Source organism: Paralichthys olivaceus, chromosome 23 (assembly GCF_024713975.1).
Source record: "Paralichthys olivaceus isolate ysfri-2021 chromosome 23, ASM2471397v2, whole genome shotgun sequence".
Classification (NCBI taxonomy): Eukaryota; Metazoa; Chordata; class Actinopteri; order Pleuronectiformes; family Paralichthyidae; genus Paralichthys; species Paralichthys olivaceus.
The window spans coordinates 7,709,570-7,727,322 of NC_091115.1; the positions used below are offsets into that span (position 1 = coordinate 7,709,570).

At 39.4% G+C, this 17,753-nt stretch overlaps 1 protein-coding gene across 27 annotated transcripts in view; it reads right to left on the reverse strand.

Annotated features, from left to right (window-relative positions):
• wnk1b (WNK lysine deficient protein kinase 1b) overlaps nt 1–17,753 on the reverse strand; it is a 76,496-nt gene that overhangs the window by 25,771 nt on the left and 32,972 nt on the right. For 18 of the 27 annotated variants that reach the window (XR_011240188.1, XR_011240189.1, XR_011240187.1 and 15 more), the window contains 10 exons: nt 14,479–14,651; nt 9,682–9,902; nt 7,740–7,897; nt 4,769–4,857; nt 4,077–4,216; nt 3,739–3,818; nt 3,279–3,557; nt 2,933–3,002; nt 2,484–2,677; nt 539–844 (listed from right to left, as the gene is read on the reverse strand). Coding sequence is in view for 24 of the 27 variants with exons in the window: in XM_069520145.1 (XP_069376246.1) it covers nt 539–844; nt 2,484–2,677; nt 2,933–3,002; nt 3,279–3,557; nt 3,739–3,818; nt 4,077–4,216; nt 4,769–4,857; nt 7,740–7,897; nt 9,682–9,902; nt 14,479–14,651 (1,710 nt within the window). In the remaining 3 variants the exon portion in view is untranslated. The remainder of the gene's footprint in view (nt 1–538; nt 845–2,483; nt 2,678–2,932; nt 3,003–3,278; nt 3,558–3,738; nt 3,819–4,076; nt 4,217–4,768; nt 4,858–7,739; nt 7,898–9,681; nt 9,903–14,478; nt 14,652–17,753) is intronic. The other 9 variants (XM_069520143.1, XM_069520140.1, XM_069520148.1 and 6 more) reach the window with 1 other exon arrangement.

The window sequence follows — 17,753 nt, forward strand, 5'->3', positions numbered from 1 at the left end:
AAAACACATGGTGGTTTATTAGAGGCGCAGAGAGAGAGAGAGAGAAAGTGAATGGCTAAAAAGATGGACTCACAGCAGTGTTTGAAGGCAAACTAAGATAAGGGGTCCTATGTATTTACCTACATTTGCCACTTAAATTTCCTTTAACTCATAATATAATGTAGATGACGCTATGACTAGTTACAGAAGATATGGAAACTATGAATCACATAGATACATAGTAATATTCAGAACAGGGGGCAGAAAGGCTACACTGGTACAAACCAGTTCAAGATCTTTTCTGAGGTGCATTTTAACTTACACTTTCTATTGCCAAGCAAAAAACCCAACCTTTCTTTAAACTGTAGATTGTTTACATGTCTTCTGTTTGGATTACATATTTGTCAAAAGCTGAGTAATTCAAGCTCTTCTAAAACATGCAAAAAGTTATTTCAGCAGTTTTAGATGTTCTCTAATTTCAGACATCACTGTGGCCCATATTCATCTCTCTCTCCATTTCTGGTTCTCACCACCACTGTGATTAAGATTGTGAACCTACAGGGGCGGAGAACAGGGCAGGTAGGCTGGCCCGACGCTGCCTGGTCTTGGGCAGAGAGGAAGCAGCGTGAAGGGGTAGGACTGTCTCCAGGGCCTTGGAGAGGCGCCCAGCAAATGTATCCCTCTCAGCAACGAGAGGCGTGCCAGGGGAGGTGATGTAGGAGGATGAGGATGACAGATCTGGAGGAGGGGTGGAGGGCTGCTTTGGAGGAGCTGCCAGGGGCGGAGGAGCATGGGAAGAAAAGGAATAGGAGGAGGGGGGCACGCAAATGGACATGCTACGACTTCGACGACGGCGTGACGCAGACTGCAGGGGTGATGGAGGAGGTTGGGATCAACATGAAAAACAAATACAAAAATTTAAATACAAACAAGTCTACTAAAACAGAAAATAACAGTAACAGGGGAAACATGGAAAAAACACAAACATAATCAACTATATGATTGAAAAAAGAGCTAAATGTGAGCTAATACATGATGAAAAAATATCATTCAGTAAGGAAAGATCATTGCGGCAGTGACTTTGTAAGAACAAGTGTCAGTTTTTCTGCAAGCAAATATCTTTATACGATAACACAATAAACAATAACACAAACGTATTAATTATCTTTGCTGTGAAGACAATTGAATGAAAGAAACAGAACAATGACAAAAGAAAAAAATATGTGAACTTAATATAATTTAAAACCAAATAAAGGAACAAAAAAGATATAACAAAGAAAATAATTCATTATATGGTCATGAAATACAATTTGTCAAGTAAATTGTTCTACCCTGAGTCCCTTGACTTAAAGAAGTGAAATCTGATAAGAAAACATGTCAACTGCGAAAAGTTTTGTTTCTTCAAAAAACTGAAAACAAAAAAACAGTCAAAACCATTATTCAGTTATCTAATCGGCAAACAAACTCAGTGATCATCCGCTTCAACAACATATCAGTCAGTGAGTTGACAGTTGCTAATTTTGAACCACATCTGTAGCCAAAGGTCACTAAATGGAAAATTATAGCTTGAGGAATTTAATTAGAAATGCTTGCCTCTCCTATTAGCAACAACTTTAAGGAGCCTAATGCTAGAAATCTGATTGCCAAAAGGTCAACAATGGAGGTCAATGTTCAATGGTTAAAAACAGCAAATATCCCCTGAGTGAATGATGAAAGATGGATGAAAAATCCATGGACCATAAGTGGCACGAGTGTGGGTTGATGTGCATCCAGTAAGCATATTTAAGTATAAAAAAGGTTTAAAAATATAAAAACAAAGGAAAATACTATGAAAAAAAGTTTTAAAAAAAGTTACTGAATAAACAATGAACTCAACAACTTTGTGTTGAAATTGGATTTGAACAAACAGTACAAGGAGGCTTGGGGGAAGAAAAATAAAGGACTGAGGGAAAGAGATGGAGAACATCTAGGCTAAAGAAAGAGTGAATGAAAGATGAAATACAACAGTAACTGAGCAGGTGATTTCCTATAAATCAGTCGTTAACTACCTCAACTAATAGACTGACTGACTAGCTGAACTGCATCATAACTGTTTATCTAAATGGCTAAAATATAGAAGACAAACTGATTGTGTTAGGTTTGTTGAATGAATTGCTCTCTCTGCACAATGCTGGATCTAAAATGTCTCTTTGGGGAAGAAAATAATAAAATACCTTTTGATAATCTTCTTCTTCGAGTCAGAGGTTATCGTCTCCAGATAAAAACAATCCGCAGTATACTCTCATGTATTTTGTTCAACACATAACAGCGATTATAATTCAGAACCCACTCACAAACACTGCTAATGTCATTCAAGCTCATTCCCACACCAAACCACAATGCAGTGCTCACTTCAAACTGATGAGTCATGTTGAGCACATCTGTGAGTGTTACACCATTCATAGATGGGTCCAAATGAAACCTACACAGGCATAACGTCTAATCTGGATGACATCGGCACTCACCATTGGCTGCGGTGGCTGGGCGTAGCCTGGATGTTGCTGTGTGTTGGCAGATGGGGTAAGGGGATAGGGGGTCTGGGGCTGGGAAGGGGGCTGGGAGGAAGGAGGGCAGCTGTACGACATGGTTAGCTGACCAAGGTGGGGGGAGTCGGAAGAGAAAACAGAGGAACCCTGGCCGCTGTCCATACCTCCTTCAGCTGAGAGAGAGACAGACACATGTTGAGATATCAGGAATGAAGACTTTTCTCCCGTGCCTCATTATTCTAATACAAACTACAGGTTAATGAATGTTATTGCCATTTATTAACTTATTTTAACATGTTAATAATCTTGCCCTGCAGAAGTGACTTTTTAAAGTAAGAATTCTTTTCATGAGGACGTCTTCACAGGCAGAAGTGCACAGAATGCAACCGACTGTATTGACTCTGTCTCCTGTTTGCAGTATGTCTTACATGTGTGTGAGATGCCGGTCTGCTGATAGTGAAGCTGCTGATGCAACGCTTCAGTCTCTTCCACCTCGGCCTGCAAACAGACACAAGCTAAGGTTAAACAAAAGCCAGACAATTTCTAATGGAAAACACGTACAAATGTCCACATTGATCACATTCTAATACAAATTACCACAACACGAATATGAATCATGCATACTTTGGCTTTCAGGGGGAAAATTACCCTGTGCATGAATCACAAAAGGATATATCAATAGTTAAGACATCTTTGGTGACAAATGCACTGGGCTGAGATCATGTTTTTCCAGTGTCTAATCAGTCTCAAAGGTGAAATACACTTTTGACAAACCTGTGTGTGTGAGGTTTTGAGTGTTTCTTGTTGCTGCAGATGTTGCTGCAGTTGTTGTTGCTGTTGTTGTTGCTGTTGTTGTTGCTGTTGTTGTTGCTGTTGTTGCTGCTGTTGCTGCTGCTGTTGTTGCAGATGTTGCTCTGCCTCCCGTTTCCTCTTCTCCTGCTCCTCCCGCACCAGCTGCCTCTGCTCCCTCTTCCTCCGGATCAGAGACACACGGTCCTTGATTGCCTTGGCCATGGTCTTATGGTCACCCTCAGCGACGTAGCCAGACTCAACCTTGGGGGTGACGTCAAAGAGATGTTTGTTTTAAAAAAGAAAAAACTTGATACATCATTGTCTTTAAAATCTCAAACATCAACTCATCTTTCATTCTCTTTCCATCCAATAACCTTTCTTCCAGTCTCCCCTACCACCATTCATCCCTCCGTCATTATATCCTCCCTTCCTTCCTTCATACCATTTCCTGGGCCACATCTTCAGGCAAATCCTTATTCAGGTCAAAAGAAAACTCAATGGCTTCGTTGTCTTTGTATTTGCCTAAAAATAAACAATATACAAATTACTGATCAAACAGCTTCCAGATTATTTTATAAATTTATATGTGTAATTATCATGTTATAACTAAATATGTGCTTTGAATTTTATAAAGCGTAAGAGTTATACAAATCTAAGAAACACTGCTACACATTTGTAAAATTAAGATTATTATAAGTATATGTTTATATGGTATTTTATAATGGCACCAATGATCAGAAATATTTCTTAATCATGAGATAAAATAGAATAATTCTCTGCCTTTAAGTTTCTTGACGTCCTCTATTCTCAGCCAAAGTTTGATGGCAATCATTTCTCCATCGTCCTCTTCTGCCAATTCAACCCTGACCCCTGTGTCCTCCTGAAAGAATGCATGGTTCAGCAGGATCTTTATGGCATACCTACAAGAACAAGAGACAACAAAGAGGATCCATGAGGAAACCCACAGCAATTTAAATGGAGATAGAGAGATGAAACGAAACAAAATGCAGTTGACGGGAAAACAGATTTACTGCTTGATAGTGTCTGACACAAATTTGTTTAAGACTGGCAACGCTTTGTGAGCTGATCTCCAATTTAAGAAGCTAACAGGAGAGGCATGGTATGTCATTAATCTGGTGGGAATAACATCATGACAACAACATTAATTCCAAAAACAGCCTTCCACATATATTTTATATGACATTGTGTTATTTAGTTTGTGGGCTGGGACGTCTTGATGATCACTAATCAGTCACAGGATTTTACTGTTCAGTCTCCTGACCCTTGACATTTGAATTGCACCATAAAGCTTTACTGGGGGAAGTGATGATAGCGGGATCCCAAACTTTTTTATAAACATTAGATAATGAATATATCATGGACAGACTATAGGACGTCCAAAAACACAAACACAGTGAAATATAGCTATATGTCAAATTTGTCATTGATAGTTTGTGGTTTATGTGACTCACCTCTCATCCTTGTTTGTTTGGATGCAACCCTCTATAATTTCCTTCACCTCAGGAATGGCTACCTTGTCAAAACTGGCAGGCTTCACCCCCTGCAAAAATCACACACAGAGAAAGAAGAGCAGTGAAAATGAGGAAGCAAAGAGAGACACTCGCTCGACGAAGGGAAGATAAACTGGAGTTTGGATAAAACAAAAAAAATGTTGTTTGTCACCCCTGCACAGGAGGGATATGAAGTCCTACAGATGCAATGTCCTATTATATAATGTTGCTGATTACATTAGACTATAGTCTGTGAAATACCAATGTAATTCAAATCAATGAGTCAAAGACTATCACTTGACAGGCAGAGTAGTTTAGTTCCAAAAATATTCCCCATGTCCTCTTGGGAACATAAAATAAATCACAATGAAAATGGTTACTTTCAAGTGCAAATAAAGTGAATAACTATTTCCAGGGAGCCTCTGTAGGCACATTACATTTTAGGTAAACCATTCAGAAGCTCAAGACTTAACAGAGTTTTTAAAAAGATGAATGAAGCTGGACAGCAATTGAAAACCAATAAAACACTCACAAAGTCCAAACTAAAATAGAGAAAATAGTAACTAGTAAACCTGCCTGGGTTATTATAAAATATCAAAAAGGCCAAATGATAGACAGGTGAATAGATGGAGGATTAAATATAAGGTAAGAAACTCACCTAAGTTTTTGATTGTTAAGTCTGAAGCGGCTGCTTGTCAGAGAGATGGACTGACGCATTATCTCAACTTGGTTTTTGCAAGCAAATGACCACCTCTTTCTGCTCTTTCCTCAAGCTGTCTAACCTTCCTCCTCTACTTTCTTGGCCTCTCCCCTTAAACCACCCAGTTCATCATGACGCAACAACCCCCCCATCTCACTTACACATACACACACACACACAGACGCACACACACACACATGCACAAGGGCCAAACAAAGTTAGGGCTGATGGAAGTAATGGTATTAAGTCTGACAGAAGAAGGGGGGATGGAGGAGAGACAGAGGGAAAGAAAGAGAGAGAAAGAAAGCTAGATTTGTAGTTTAACAAGGCTGATTGGAGGTAAGGAATGTTCCAGAAGGAAAAGGACCATGAAGCACGTCAACAACATTGAACATCAAGGTATAAAAAGAATGAGACTGACAGATCAAGAAGCCAATATAGATTCAGGTGGTGGTAATATGACCAAGAGGAAAAGGAAATATCAAGGAATTGCATCAAAGCATAAAAACAATTAAGATCTGACAGGAAAACATCATAAAATAACTTGAATGAATGAGCCGTTCATGTAACATGCTTAATTTACAGTTACAATAAACCAGTGCTGCAACATCAGGGGGTTCATTGAGGTTAAATATGAGGACAGACATGGAGGGGTGGAAGCTGAAAGGATGGATTAAGCAGCAGAATGAAAGGAAGCAGGTGACTGTGGCACCCTGGGGGTTGTCACAAGCTTGTGTGTATGTGTGCATTTTCTGTGGCAATAATAAATACAGACAACTGAATCTGGCTGTTTGACTGGATATTTTTCTGGCGGAATAAAAACAATCTGAGAAAAATGCTGCTTTCTGTATGTAATGATACTGTTATTAATAAATCAGATACACTTACAGACGGTTTTAATTACATTAAATTAAAAAAGTAATTACAGTTCTGTGTGAGTGAGATGAGGGACTAAGGTAGGACAGGGATAAGAGTCAGTTCTTGAATCTTAAAATATAAGTGATAGTATGTTTGGAACATACTGTATCACTTATTTATTTCTGCAACACAAAACCTCCACTGCTGCCAATGTGTCAACAGTTAACATTACATTTTAATGTCGGAGTCACCTGAGGCAACAGCACTTGTTTCAGCTGGAGGCGATGTTGCACTCATCCATAAATTATAACCATCACTGTATTTTGTGGTGTAAGCAGCCAGATATCTAGTGATACTGGAGTTGATGCTCGCTTTGTTTTTACTTGATTAAATGCATTTTACCCCAAAAGCATTCATTTCAAACAATGTGTTTTCTGTTGTCTCAGCAGCATAACAATTATGGATGCATTGAAGGATAAACAGAGAAAATAGAAAGAAGAATTTCTAGTAAATTCCAAAGGTCCATTAAACATCACTGTCAGCATCCACAGAGCTGAACTCCCATGAGGAAGAGAGGCAGACAGTTCTCATCTGCTACTGTGTGTGTGTGATTGTGGTGTTGACCTCGGAGGCACTTAACTTGAAACAGCTCGTGATTGCATCTGTTACCCTCTCTGTCTATGTTTTTCTCTCTGTCTCATTTTTGTTCTCTCACTGTTTCCAGCCAAGTGAAATTTTAGTGTTCAAATGTTACAAAGACTCTAAGGGAATGAGAGGAACAAAGACCTTTTGTTCATCAATGGAAGGATCAGGTAGAAAAATGGGGATTCATTTTGGGTTGTAGTAGAGACCCTTTGCATGCCATTTAAAAAAAAAATTGCCAAAAAATATTTGATTTCACTTTTTGTTTTCATTAATTTTTTGCCGAAAACGTTTGTGATTCTTCTTACCCTAGGCTAACTTTCAACTTAGAGAAGTGAGACCTTTGGCAAATGTTTTGCTCAAGGCCAAAACAACAGAATGCTTTGAGGGAACATTAGTTTTGGCCTGACATGACAGGTATGCTCAGTACTTCACTCTAGTGGTAGAAAGAAACGTGTTCTTCTAGTGCTACTGTGATTTTGTTTCTTTCTGTTTCATAACCGAGGTGGGGAGTGCTGCAGAACAAGAGAAAGAGTGAGAGCAATCAAATGCAAAAACACTGTCATATGACTGGATCTCATGCCAAACGTATTAATATAGTCGGTAAACAAGTATGGGAGGAGTGGCAGAGAGAGGCAGGCGGAGGAGGGTGTTAGTGAGAAATAAGACAAACAAGGCTTTTGGATTCACCAAAACTTGGTGTCTTCACTTATTGTGCAAGTGATGACTTACACTAGTAACCCGTCTGTAGATCTGAGCAGCATTTTGACATTCAGAGTAGGGGTACTCTGAGGTAGCCATCTCCAACATACACATCCCGAAGGCGTAGACATCTACAGATTCATCGTACTTCTCCTCGTACATCTCTGGAGCCATAAACTCTGGGGTGCCTGATGAAAAGGAGAAAAAAAACTGTTTTTAATTTTAATGAAAACTTGGATCAGTCAGTCACCATACTACAAGAGGAGATTTAACAATGGCTTGAGCTGATGTTCATTGGCTGTGTTGTCACTGCGTTTCCCATACACTGATTTCCAATTTTAGGATTGTATTTTAGGCCAGTGGTGAGTTGTTAGAGGAAGCTACAACAACAGCTCCATGTTTGTAGCCTGTTCATCTTAGTTTCCCACTAATCGTAAAATCATGAGATCTCTTGTTAACTTAGCTGCAGCCTGGGACAGCAAGAAAGAAACTGGATCTCAACATTTTTTTCCCGAGAGATACTGTATTATCACGACTTTGCTGTTGTGAGCATCACTGTATTCAAGTATTTAATTATATTTTTAATAAAAAGGATTTTTAATCTTGTTCAAATAATAATTCTTTAAGAATGAAAAAATAAACCAAAAGGCTTTTAGATACTTTTCACAGAAAGAATCAATGTCATGTGAAAGATGGTTGTTACATAATTTGTATGATTTAATTTATGCTTATTTAAAGATATAATGAAGGGCGGAAGGGTTTTTTTTTACACTGAAATGTTTAGAAAGAAGTAGAAACATCCACAAACTGTCTAAAGTGTTTATTGAGCAAGCTTAGACAGCTTGTGGCTATTTCTTCATATTCTGTTGTGCCTGCTCATCTGTATCAGCTCACTCACTAGGTTGCATCCTGAGTGAGAGAGAATTTCTTTACTTAATTTATCTCTAAGGGAAACACAAACTGTAGCCATCATTGCAAGAAACAAAGAACAAGGAGGCAGTTTTAGTATTTAAAGTATTTCTAATGTGACAATGTCTCCAAGGCTTCTGTAACACAGAAAATAATCCATCCCACTTTCAGTCCCTAATGAAAACTAATGTGTGTATACTTGTTCTGTAATTGTGCATTTCTCACAAGCAGAATTTCATCTCTGATCTGGTTTTGATGGGAATATTACGTGTACTTTTTTGCAAATAAAACACATGACAAACTACTAATTTGCACACAGAGGTTTGAGAAAAAAACAAACTCGCTCTGTCATTTAAATAACATACAAAAATGTTGTGATGATAAGAGGATGTAGATCTCAAAAATCTAGAAAATAAAATATTACTATTATTATAATTGAAACACACTACTGGCTCCACATGGTAGCCTGGTTCTGTTCTGTCTTTGAGTGTTTCTTTGTGTATCCAAACACTTGAGGCAAGAATGATATGCTAAGTAAATCTCACAGCTGCGGTGCAGTTAGAGAAACCTCAAGAGTATTTGTATTCATGTACTTTGTGTGTGAGAAATTTACTTTACCAACAGGCAGGCAAGTTAATATATGGAGCAGAACAGACACTCTTTACCTGATGTATGTATCATATTCAGGGTGTGTGTGCGCAGCCATCACGTCTCCAGACAGCTTAATCCGAGCTCAGTAGCAGACTGACTGGTGTGTGGTTTCACTTTTCAAATACCTGCAGTTTGCCTTAACAACCAGACATTTCAGAGGCAGTAAAGTTAATCTACAGTAGGCTGTGTAGTGTGTACATAATGTGTCAGTCTTCATGTCTATACGTTATACGAGACTATGTGTGTCGACACATGAGCGTGAAGTGGTAAACACACATAAATCATCACCTTTTCTACTTTATCCGCCATTTCATTCTGATATATGGCTTTACATCTAACAACAGAAGGGTGCGTCTGCATACAAGAGATGAGGAATTGTGTCTTTAGCGGCCGCGCGCATGCGCCTTCCTACCTATGACACTCTTGGCGAAGGAGGCCCTCTTTAATGTGGCTAATCCCAGGTCCCCTATCTTCACGGAGCCCGTGGGCCCCGTGATGAAGATGTTGTCACATTTCAGGTCCCTGTGAATGATCGGCGGGGCTCGGGTGTGCAAGAAGTGAAGACCTTTGAGGATCTGTCTGCACCAAGAACGCAGCACCTTGATTTTCATCACCTTGAAACGCTTCAGGTAGCTGCAGGACAAAGACATCACACACAAGACGGCATGTCAGTCAACAAAATGAGATTAAGTGTAAAAAAAAAAAGAAATACAGAGAGCAGCAGTTCCTGTCTTATAACAACCAATGAACAGTCCTGGATTCTGTTCAAGAGGCCTTTGTTCTGTTATAATAACTCTGCACATGTTTCTTCTTTGACAGACACTGTGACCAAGTGCACCAGCTGAAAACAGGTGAAACTATTTCATGAACTAACACAACATCAAATATTGGCCTGTTAAGTTTCTCATCAAATGTTATAAATAACGTAGCATCATTAAATTGAGCTTTTAGCTTTGCTAAAGGACACTGAAAACAAACAAGGGTGAAAATGAATAAGGCCCCAGCATATCCGGGAGAGGCTGACGATTGTCAGTTAAAAGAGTGACGTGGTGGAAACATGGATAATACTTTTATTAAAGATTAAAGCTTACGAAACCCAAGTGGATTACTGTAATACAATTGCAGATTAAAGAGGTACATTATAAATTCTCTCAAAGACTTGAACGTGCACGCACACAGCAAAAGACAAACAGTGATTGACGACATTAAACAGGATTTTCAGACGCATTTAATGTCATTAAAAACACAATGTGGACAAACATATAGGTTTGAAAAGCTTTGTTTCCCAGCCTGAAATTTCGTAATATATTTGATATATGTTAATATATTATACCTTCCTCATACAACGCAAACGAAACATTTTAATTTCAGCAGACGATTAACTATCCTAACCATGTCTTTCTGTCATCGTTTTGCATTGCAGGTACAATATCACGGATGAGCAGCTGAAATGCATTGGCACATAAACACATAGGTGTTGGTTTCAAAGTGGGGAGTAGTGCAGATGCCCATTGGCCTTATGGTAAGCATTAGCTATAAAGTGGTATTCACTCTTCTGTCTTGATTAATCAGTGATTGAAACTTTATCAGTCGGGGAATATCTCCACTCAGCTTGTCAGTGAAACTCGAGTGAAGTGCTAAACACACAATCAGATCCAGTTTGCTCCATAGTCATGCAGATTCTGAGAAGGATTAAAAAGAGACTGTTTCACGCCTCATCATCTTTTTCTCTGGTTTAACTGTGCCTCATGCACTGAGTGACCCAGGCCATGTCGACCCCACCAGTGATTCCCTCTGTCTTCCTGCTCCAAGTCCAGACAGCTGATCTGCTGCACAGCCGTATCACTGGCAGCGCCACAGATCCCGAGTTTCAACAGCTGCCCCAATAATTCAGCAACCGCAAATCTGTCTGAACTGATGACGAGCGGGTCAGACAAGCGTGGACAAAGCATTGCAGATCAATCTGCTCCGACACAGCCCCGGATTGTTGGGCTGAGCTCGTATGTCGCTACATGATACAGCTGTGACCCTGTGTCTCTATCAGAGAAGACTACGTTCATTAAATCAAACACTGTACCTGAGTATAATTCTAAGGTACTTAAACTTGAGTCTCTGAAATTTGATCTGCACTTAATACTTTAGCACTCTTTTTAATTTCACCTGAACATATTGTTGTTATTACAACACTTTATTTTCTTAATAGTTAAATGTCATATGATCAATTTATAAACTATGATGCATTGATGCATAAAGTGTTTCTGCAAGTTTCAATAAGTTACATTTAAGACTTTTTAAGACCATAATGAATGAAACTTAAGACCTACTGTATGTCAAGTGCAGCAGATGGGGAATATCAGATTCTCAGAATAACTTTCCCATTATTGAAGATAAGGTCAAGTAGCCTAGTGAAGAATGACCTTCAATACACTACTAGTGTACTCTTTCTTGTAGTTTTATTACAGAATTTGTTTCTATGCATTTAAACAGACCTATCTAAACATATTTAAGACCTAGTACATTATATTTGAACGTATTTAAGACCCTTTGGAGACCCTGTGCATATGATGAAATATAAACAATAAACAAAGTGATGCAGCTATAGATTCATTTGTTTGCCTCTTTGATTCCAAAAGAGACGATGATGGATTGTGTGAAAAGTAATGATTAGATATAAAGTAAATATGTCTTGTCATTAGGAGTTTTCACTTACGTAAACATATTAACAGAGAGAAAAAATATTGAGATAACTATTAAAGTGAACAACTCAAAATCTACATCTGCATGATTTTAACAGCCTTGTCATCTTTCTCACAATCAACCCATTCTATCACACTTCTCAGCACCCTCTTCTCTTTCTTCCTTCCTTTCACCCACCCATACTTCTCGACCTCGCCTGTCTCCTCGGCTTTCTTTCTCTCCTCCCATGAAGTCAGAACAGTGCTGACAGATAAGTTAAACCCTGTGTCGTGCGATGTTGGAGTGACAGTGCACAAAGCACGTTCTGCACTCACAATCACTTCATCATGCTCCCTTCAGCAACACCCTAACCTGAATACATAGATATGTATATATACTGTATTTGAACAGTACAAATGCACATTAACAGATACACATTCACAAATATAAATGCATAAATACATACAAGCAGACAAATGCCACATCAGCCACTTCCTGTCGCGCACGCACGCACGCACATGCACACGCACACACACACAGAGAGATAGGGGCCTCCAGTATTTCCATTCTGACCATCTCACTTCTTCCCTATCACCGCTCGCTCTTGTCATCTCACAGACTTTTTCCACCACTTCAGAGCGCAAGATTCGTTCTCCTTTCTGAGTCTTCATCTGGACGATGGCCAAATTTCTCCGCAGCCTTGAATCTGTGCTTATATGTACATGCCTTCACTAAATATACTTACAAAGACATGCATGCGTTTGTGAAGAATTTACTTCCTGCATATATTATGCTGAGCTTAAAGAATGAATTATGATTGTTTGATTAGTTACCTGACAGAGTTATTAATGCAAGTTATTCCTTCAAGCAAACATGCTGAAAACCACTGAAACCAGCTTTTAAAATTTGTTTCCCGTGTTGTTGCAAATGGAATATGTTTTTGATCTGGGCTGCTGGTTGGACCCAACAACACATCAGAAGATAACATCTTTCGTTACTGGAAGTTGACATTTTATACACAATTTGACAGATTTTTTGGACATAATTCAAGCTTTATGCTTTTGTAAAATAAAATAATTATTAAATCATCCAAGTAGTATTTAAAATCTGCCATACTTGCCACGTTTTACATTTTCTTTTGTTTACTGGTATCTTTGTCCGCTTATTTTAATCTAAATCATCAGTTAACTTCTGTCAAAAAAAACAATCCAACTTATGTCTAAGCATTTTAAAATATGTATGCAGAGGGTAAGAGGTTGAAAAACCACACTTTCTTTTACTGTTCAAATTACTGAGTTGAGAGTTGAGGCAGGTTGTCTGTCAGCAGTTTCAGTTTTTCTCAACCAATACGTGAAGCTTTTCACTCTTCCACTTGAGGGAGCTACTGCCCTTGTACTGTGGTGCTGGATCAATCTCTCACTCTGTCGTCACATGTAATACATTAGTTTGACAGTCACTCTGCCTAATCACCTTTAAACTGGACAACTAGATATTTTTCTTGTTGGTCTCACTGTTTGTGCATCTACTGTATCTCCCTTTAAAGCTGACTGCATCTAACACAAACACTAACACACACTCTGGTTTCTCTCTCTGTCAGGAATGAGAGGAATCTGCAGCAGAAGCAGCAGCTGGCAGGTGGGCCAATGTCCCACGATGCACTGCACAGGGGCACACCGCGTGCACACCGTGTGCCACTCACGCCACATTTAAGCTTTCATTGTTTCGGGGGCTCAACAATCACTTTCAAATTCACTGTCACACAGCCATTCTGTACAGCAGACAGACTGGCACGCAGCTATGACACTGGACAATGACAGCGACACACTTGTCAGAGAGAGAGAGGGAGAGAGTGAGGGGAAAGAGTGAGGCGAGAGACTGACAGACACTTCTGCTATTAACATGCAATCCACATGTATGCAGTTTGTAACACAAACGCAGGAATGTGTCTGAGCTTTGCCAACTTATTCTGTGTTAAGCTTGGCTCATGTTAAAAAGTGATGGTGCAATGGCATCCTTTCACTCTTTAAGGTCACTAACTAATACTGCACATAACATACAGACACATTTTGTACATAATACGAGTTGAGACAAAAAAGATGAGCCGCTAACAGCTGCACTCAGACACTGAAATCATGCTGGGATGTGAAGGTGCTAATGACGTGTCTGTAAAAGACAATTTGAACAGATGGAAATAGCTGCATATTGGTTTGGCGAAGAAGAGAATGCAGACATGTATGTGTACATTGTGAAATAGGGTGTTTTTCAACATTTTTCTTTATTTCTCAGAGATGGCATATTCAGGTGTTTGCAATTCAAGTAAAAATCCAGACCTACCGGATTTAAATGTGGTTTCATAAGGGACACTTGGGCCTTGGTAGAAGTATGCTCTCTACTGAGTGACATTCTAGTGACACTTTCTAAGCATATCTAAAGTATAGCTTCCTCTTTAATCTTCTAATCTGTGTCAAAATTATGAGGTAGCTGGCTGAAGATTAATAGAGGTAAAAATTAATTGCACGTTTCATGTACTCACGTTTTTAGCGTGCCAGACGTCATGAGCTCGGTGACCAGAACAATACATTTCTTTCCTTTGCATGGCCCCTCCCACGAGTCATAGAAGCGGACAATGTTAGGATGCTGGAGACCCTTCAGCATCCCAGCCTCCTCTTTGAAGCGCTGCCGCTCCGACTTTGACAGCTTGCGATCCTGCACACAAGACAGAGGAGGAAAATTAGTCATCCATCCACAACAATAAAGGAAACATTGTTTGTCTGAAATCTGGAGGAGAGAAGCTTTCACCCAAACAAAACATGTTGTTTTTAAAGAACAACAACATTATAGTGAGTGTGATACTATCAAGTGAACCAGGAAGAGGAAAGCTAATTAAGACAAGAAAAAAACTAAATAATGATTCCCTCAAAAAACATTGATTTCATGGTTTGACAACAGGATGCGAAGTATATATTTTACCGATGCAGCATCTAAACGTGGTATTGAGATACAACTGTACATTAAGTATGAAGCCATGTATTATCAGAAACATATTACAATAAACATCTCAACCCAAAAATATTTTACTTATTTAGTCTGAGGCTGTATTTTGATCCATCCCCTGAAGGGGGATTTATCAAACTTTATCCATGTCTTTTTAGTCATGGTTAAAGGCCCTGTGTGAGAGCTTGACCAAAACAAGCTAAGAAAAGAAAGGTACATACTTCCATTCTGTGGAAGACAAGCCTCTTAGAAAAGTCACACTCACACACTCACAGTTTAATGGGCATTCCTGCTCAACCACTGATACGTCAATAAATACAGATGCAAAGGGCACTGTGGGTGAGCTGGTTCTTGTAAAGAAGTGTTAGTGTGTGCATTCATACATGAAAATGTGTGTAAAAGTTGTGAGGCATTCCTGTCTAGTCTGTGTTGTCTGTTTGTTTAAATTTCAGCTTTTTTAAATGTAAGAAAGAAAGTCTAAATAAATCATTTTCAGGGTTCCAACAGTGACATCAGGCCAAAACCAGATAATAAACTGAATTTTATATCTAGAATGTCAGACATGGCTCAGTAGATGCTTACGAATGGAACACAAGAGAGCCCACAAATGAGTGACTGGGTGACTCCAGTCCACCTGGTGGCAGTAATGTGCATGTAAGCTGGTTTGTCAACCATCAAAAAAAAAACCTAAGAAGAAGGTTTGCATAAACCCAAAGTGGTTTAAGCCCCAACACTGGAGCAGCAAAATTGGAAATCAGCCCAAATCTACTCACCTCTGTTGAAATTTAAAGAATCAATTCTTCAGTCATTTCTAATCGGCATGAGTGTGTGTGTATGTGTTTGTGCCTCATTTGCTTCTGCCTAAGTGTGGTTGCACATATATAATCAGTGCCCCAAAAATAAACAAATTCACAGCTGCCTGACAACAGTAAAATAAGGTGACAAAACCTCAACACTCTGAGAGTTTCAGCTCAAGTATGGTTTTGCTCATTCCAAATATAAGGTTCAGAGATAACCTGCAGCTACAAGTAGGCTACACTACAGCATTAAAACAAATATCAAACGGATTTTCCAATTAACCCAGACAAGCAGAAATGTGAGCTTTGACAGGAAATCATGACACACATCCAGAGCATTTCATAATGTCTGTGACCCTTTTAGAGGATAAAACTGAACAGACAGACAGATCTGCAGACAAACAGATGGAGCAGCATCATTGAGGTGTACTCTGAGGGGCACTGAGTCTAATTCAACTGTATTATTGTTTCATTCAATGAAGCTATTGAATTTGAATCAAGCTTAAAAAAGGAAATACATCCAGTGCATTGGTGCAAACCATCTGAGACAAAGTGCATGCTCATCAACCATCAATCATTCAAATGGTTTAATGCTACCCTCCTTAACTCAGAGCCCAAAAAAAGGAACCACCCACCGTACCAACCAATCAACAACTCAGCACAGGAGATTGTGGCCGGTCACGGTGAGTGAGTTTTGTGAAATGATATAAAGCTATTAGAAAACCTTGTGAGCTGCTTCAAAGATTAGGACAATCTCTGAGGTGATGATCTCATACTGTCAAATTATATAACCTCTTATACAATATTGTCATATTGGGTAACCTTATCTATATCATATGATTTACACACACACACACTCACTCACTCACTCACTCACTCACACACTCACACACTCACACACACACACACACACACACACACACACACACACACACACACACACACACACACACACACAGACACAGAGAGAGAGAGAGAGAGAGAGAGAGAAACTATGAAAGCTCCAGTGTGTTTTTGAGTGCATTAATGTGTGTGTGTGTGTGTGTCTATGTGTGTGTGTGTAACAGCTTATCCTTTCATCCTACAGCAACCCTTTTACTGATGATGGCCCATTAGCAACTGACACACAAAAACACCCATGTGCGCTTACTAACCCGCACTACTGTTCGCCTTCGCTTTCCTCCTTCTGCCAGTTATGATCACGTGACTCGGTGGTCACATAAAAATAGCCGTTAGTCACCTGAGTACCTGGAAGCCAACATTCCATTTCCCAGCAGCACTTAGAAAAGACCCTGACCACCCATATCATTGTTAGACACCTCTTCCCCCTGTCTTACTTTCCTACTGTACTGTGTCTGTGTGTGTGTGTGTGTGTGTGTGTGTGTGTGTGTGTGTGTGTGTGTGTGTGTGTGTGTGTGTGTTTCCGCATATGTGAGCAGACAGCAAGTCTAGGGGGGGCTTTCTTATCCATTATTCATTCGTTATGAGTGTTGCTTCTTCATTCTTCTGTATGAATGGGTGAACATCTCACACACACGCACAGTATGTGCTTTATCAGATCTGGAAGTTCCAACAGTCAGACACCACTTTGCCATTTAACTGGTCTCAGGCGTTTGGATTGGTCTATATATATAAAAAACAAACTGCTGTGAGGATGTGGGTATTTAAGGAATTAATTTGATCTAAGTCTCCTTGTTGAGAGTGGTTGTTTTGTTCTTTCTTTATCCCGTCTTTTCTGCTCCAAGCTTCAAAACATCATGGGACTTGAATTTGTCAGACTCACAAATACGCTCTCACTCTCCATCTAAGCCTCACTCTGCCTATCTCTCTGTTATTTTCTCATACAGCCTTGCACAAACATGCACCTAAGCAAGACATGCCCGTTCAATACAGCTTCTTATCAGACACTCACACACATTTATTTTTGACATAAGGACTTCTTACGAGCTAAGCCCTGCATTGCTTGCTCACTATCTTCCTCTCACCTATCTGAGGACTTGAAAGAAGCTACCTATGA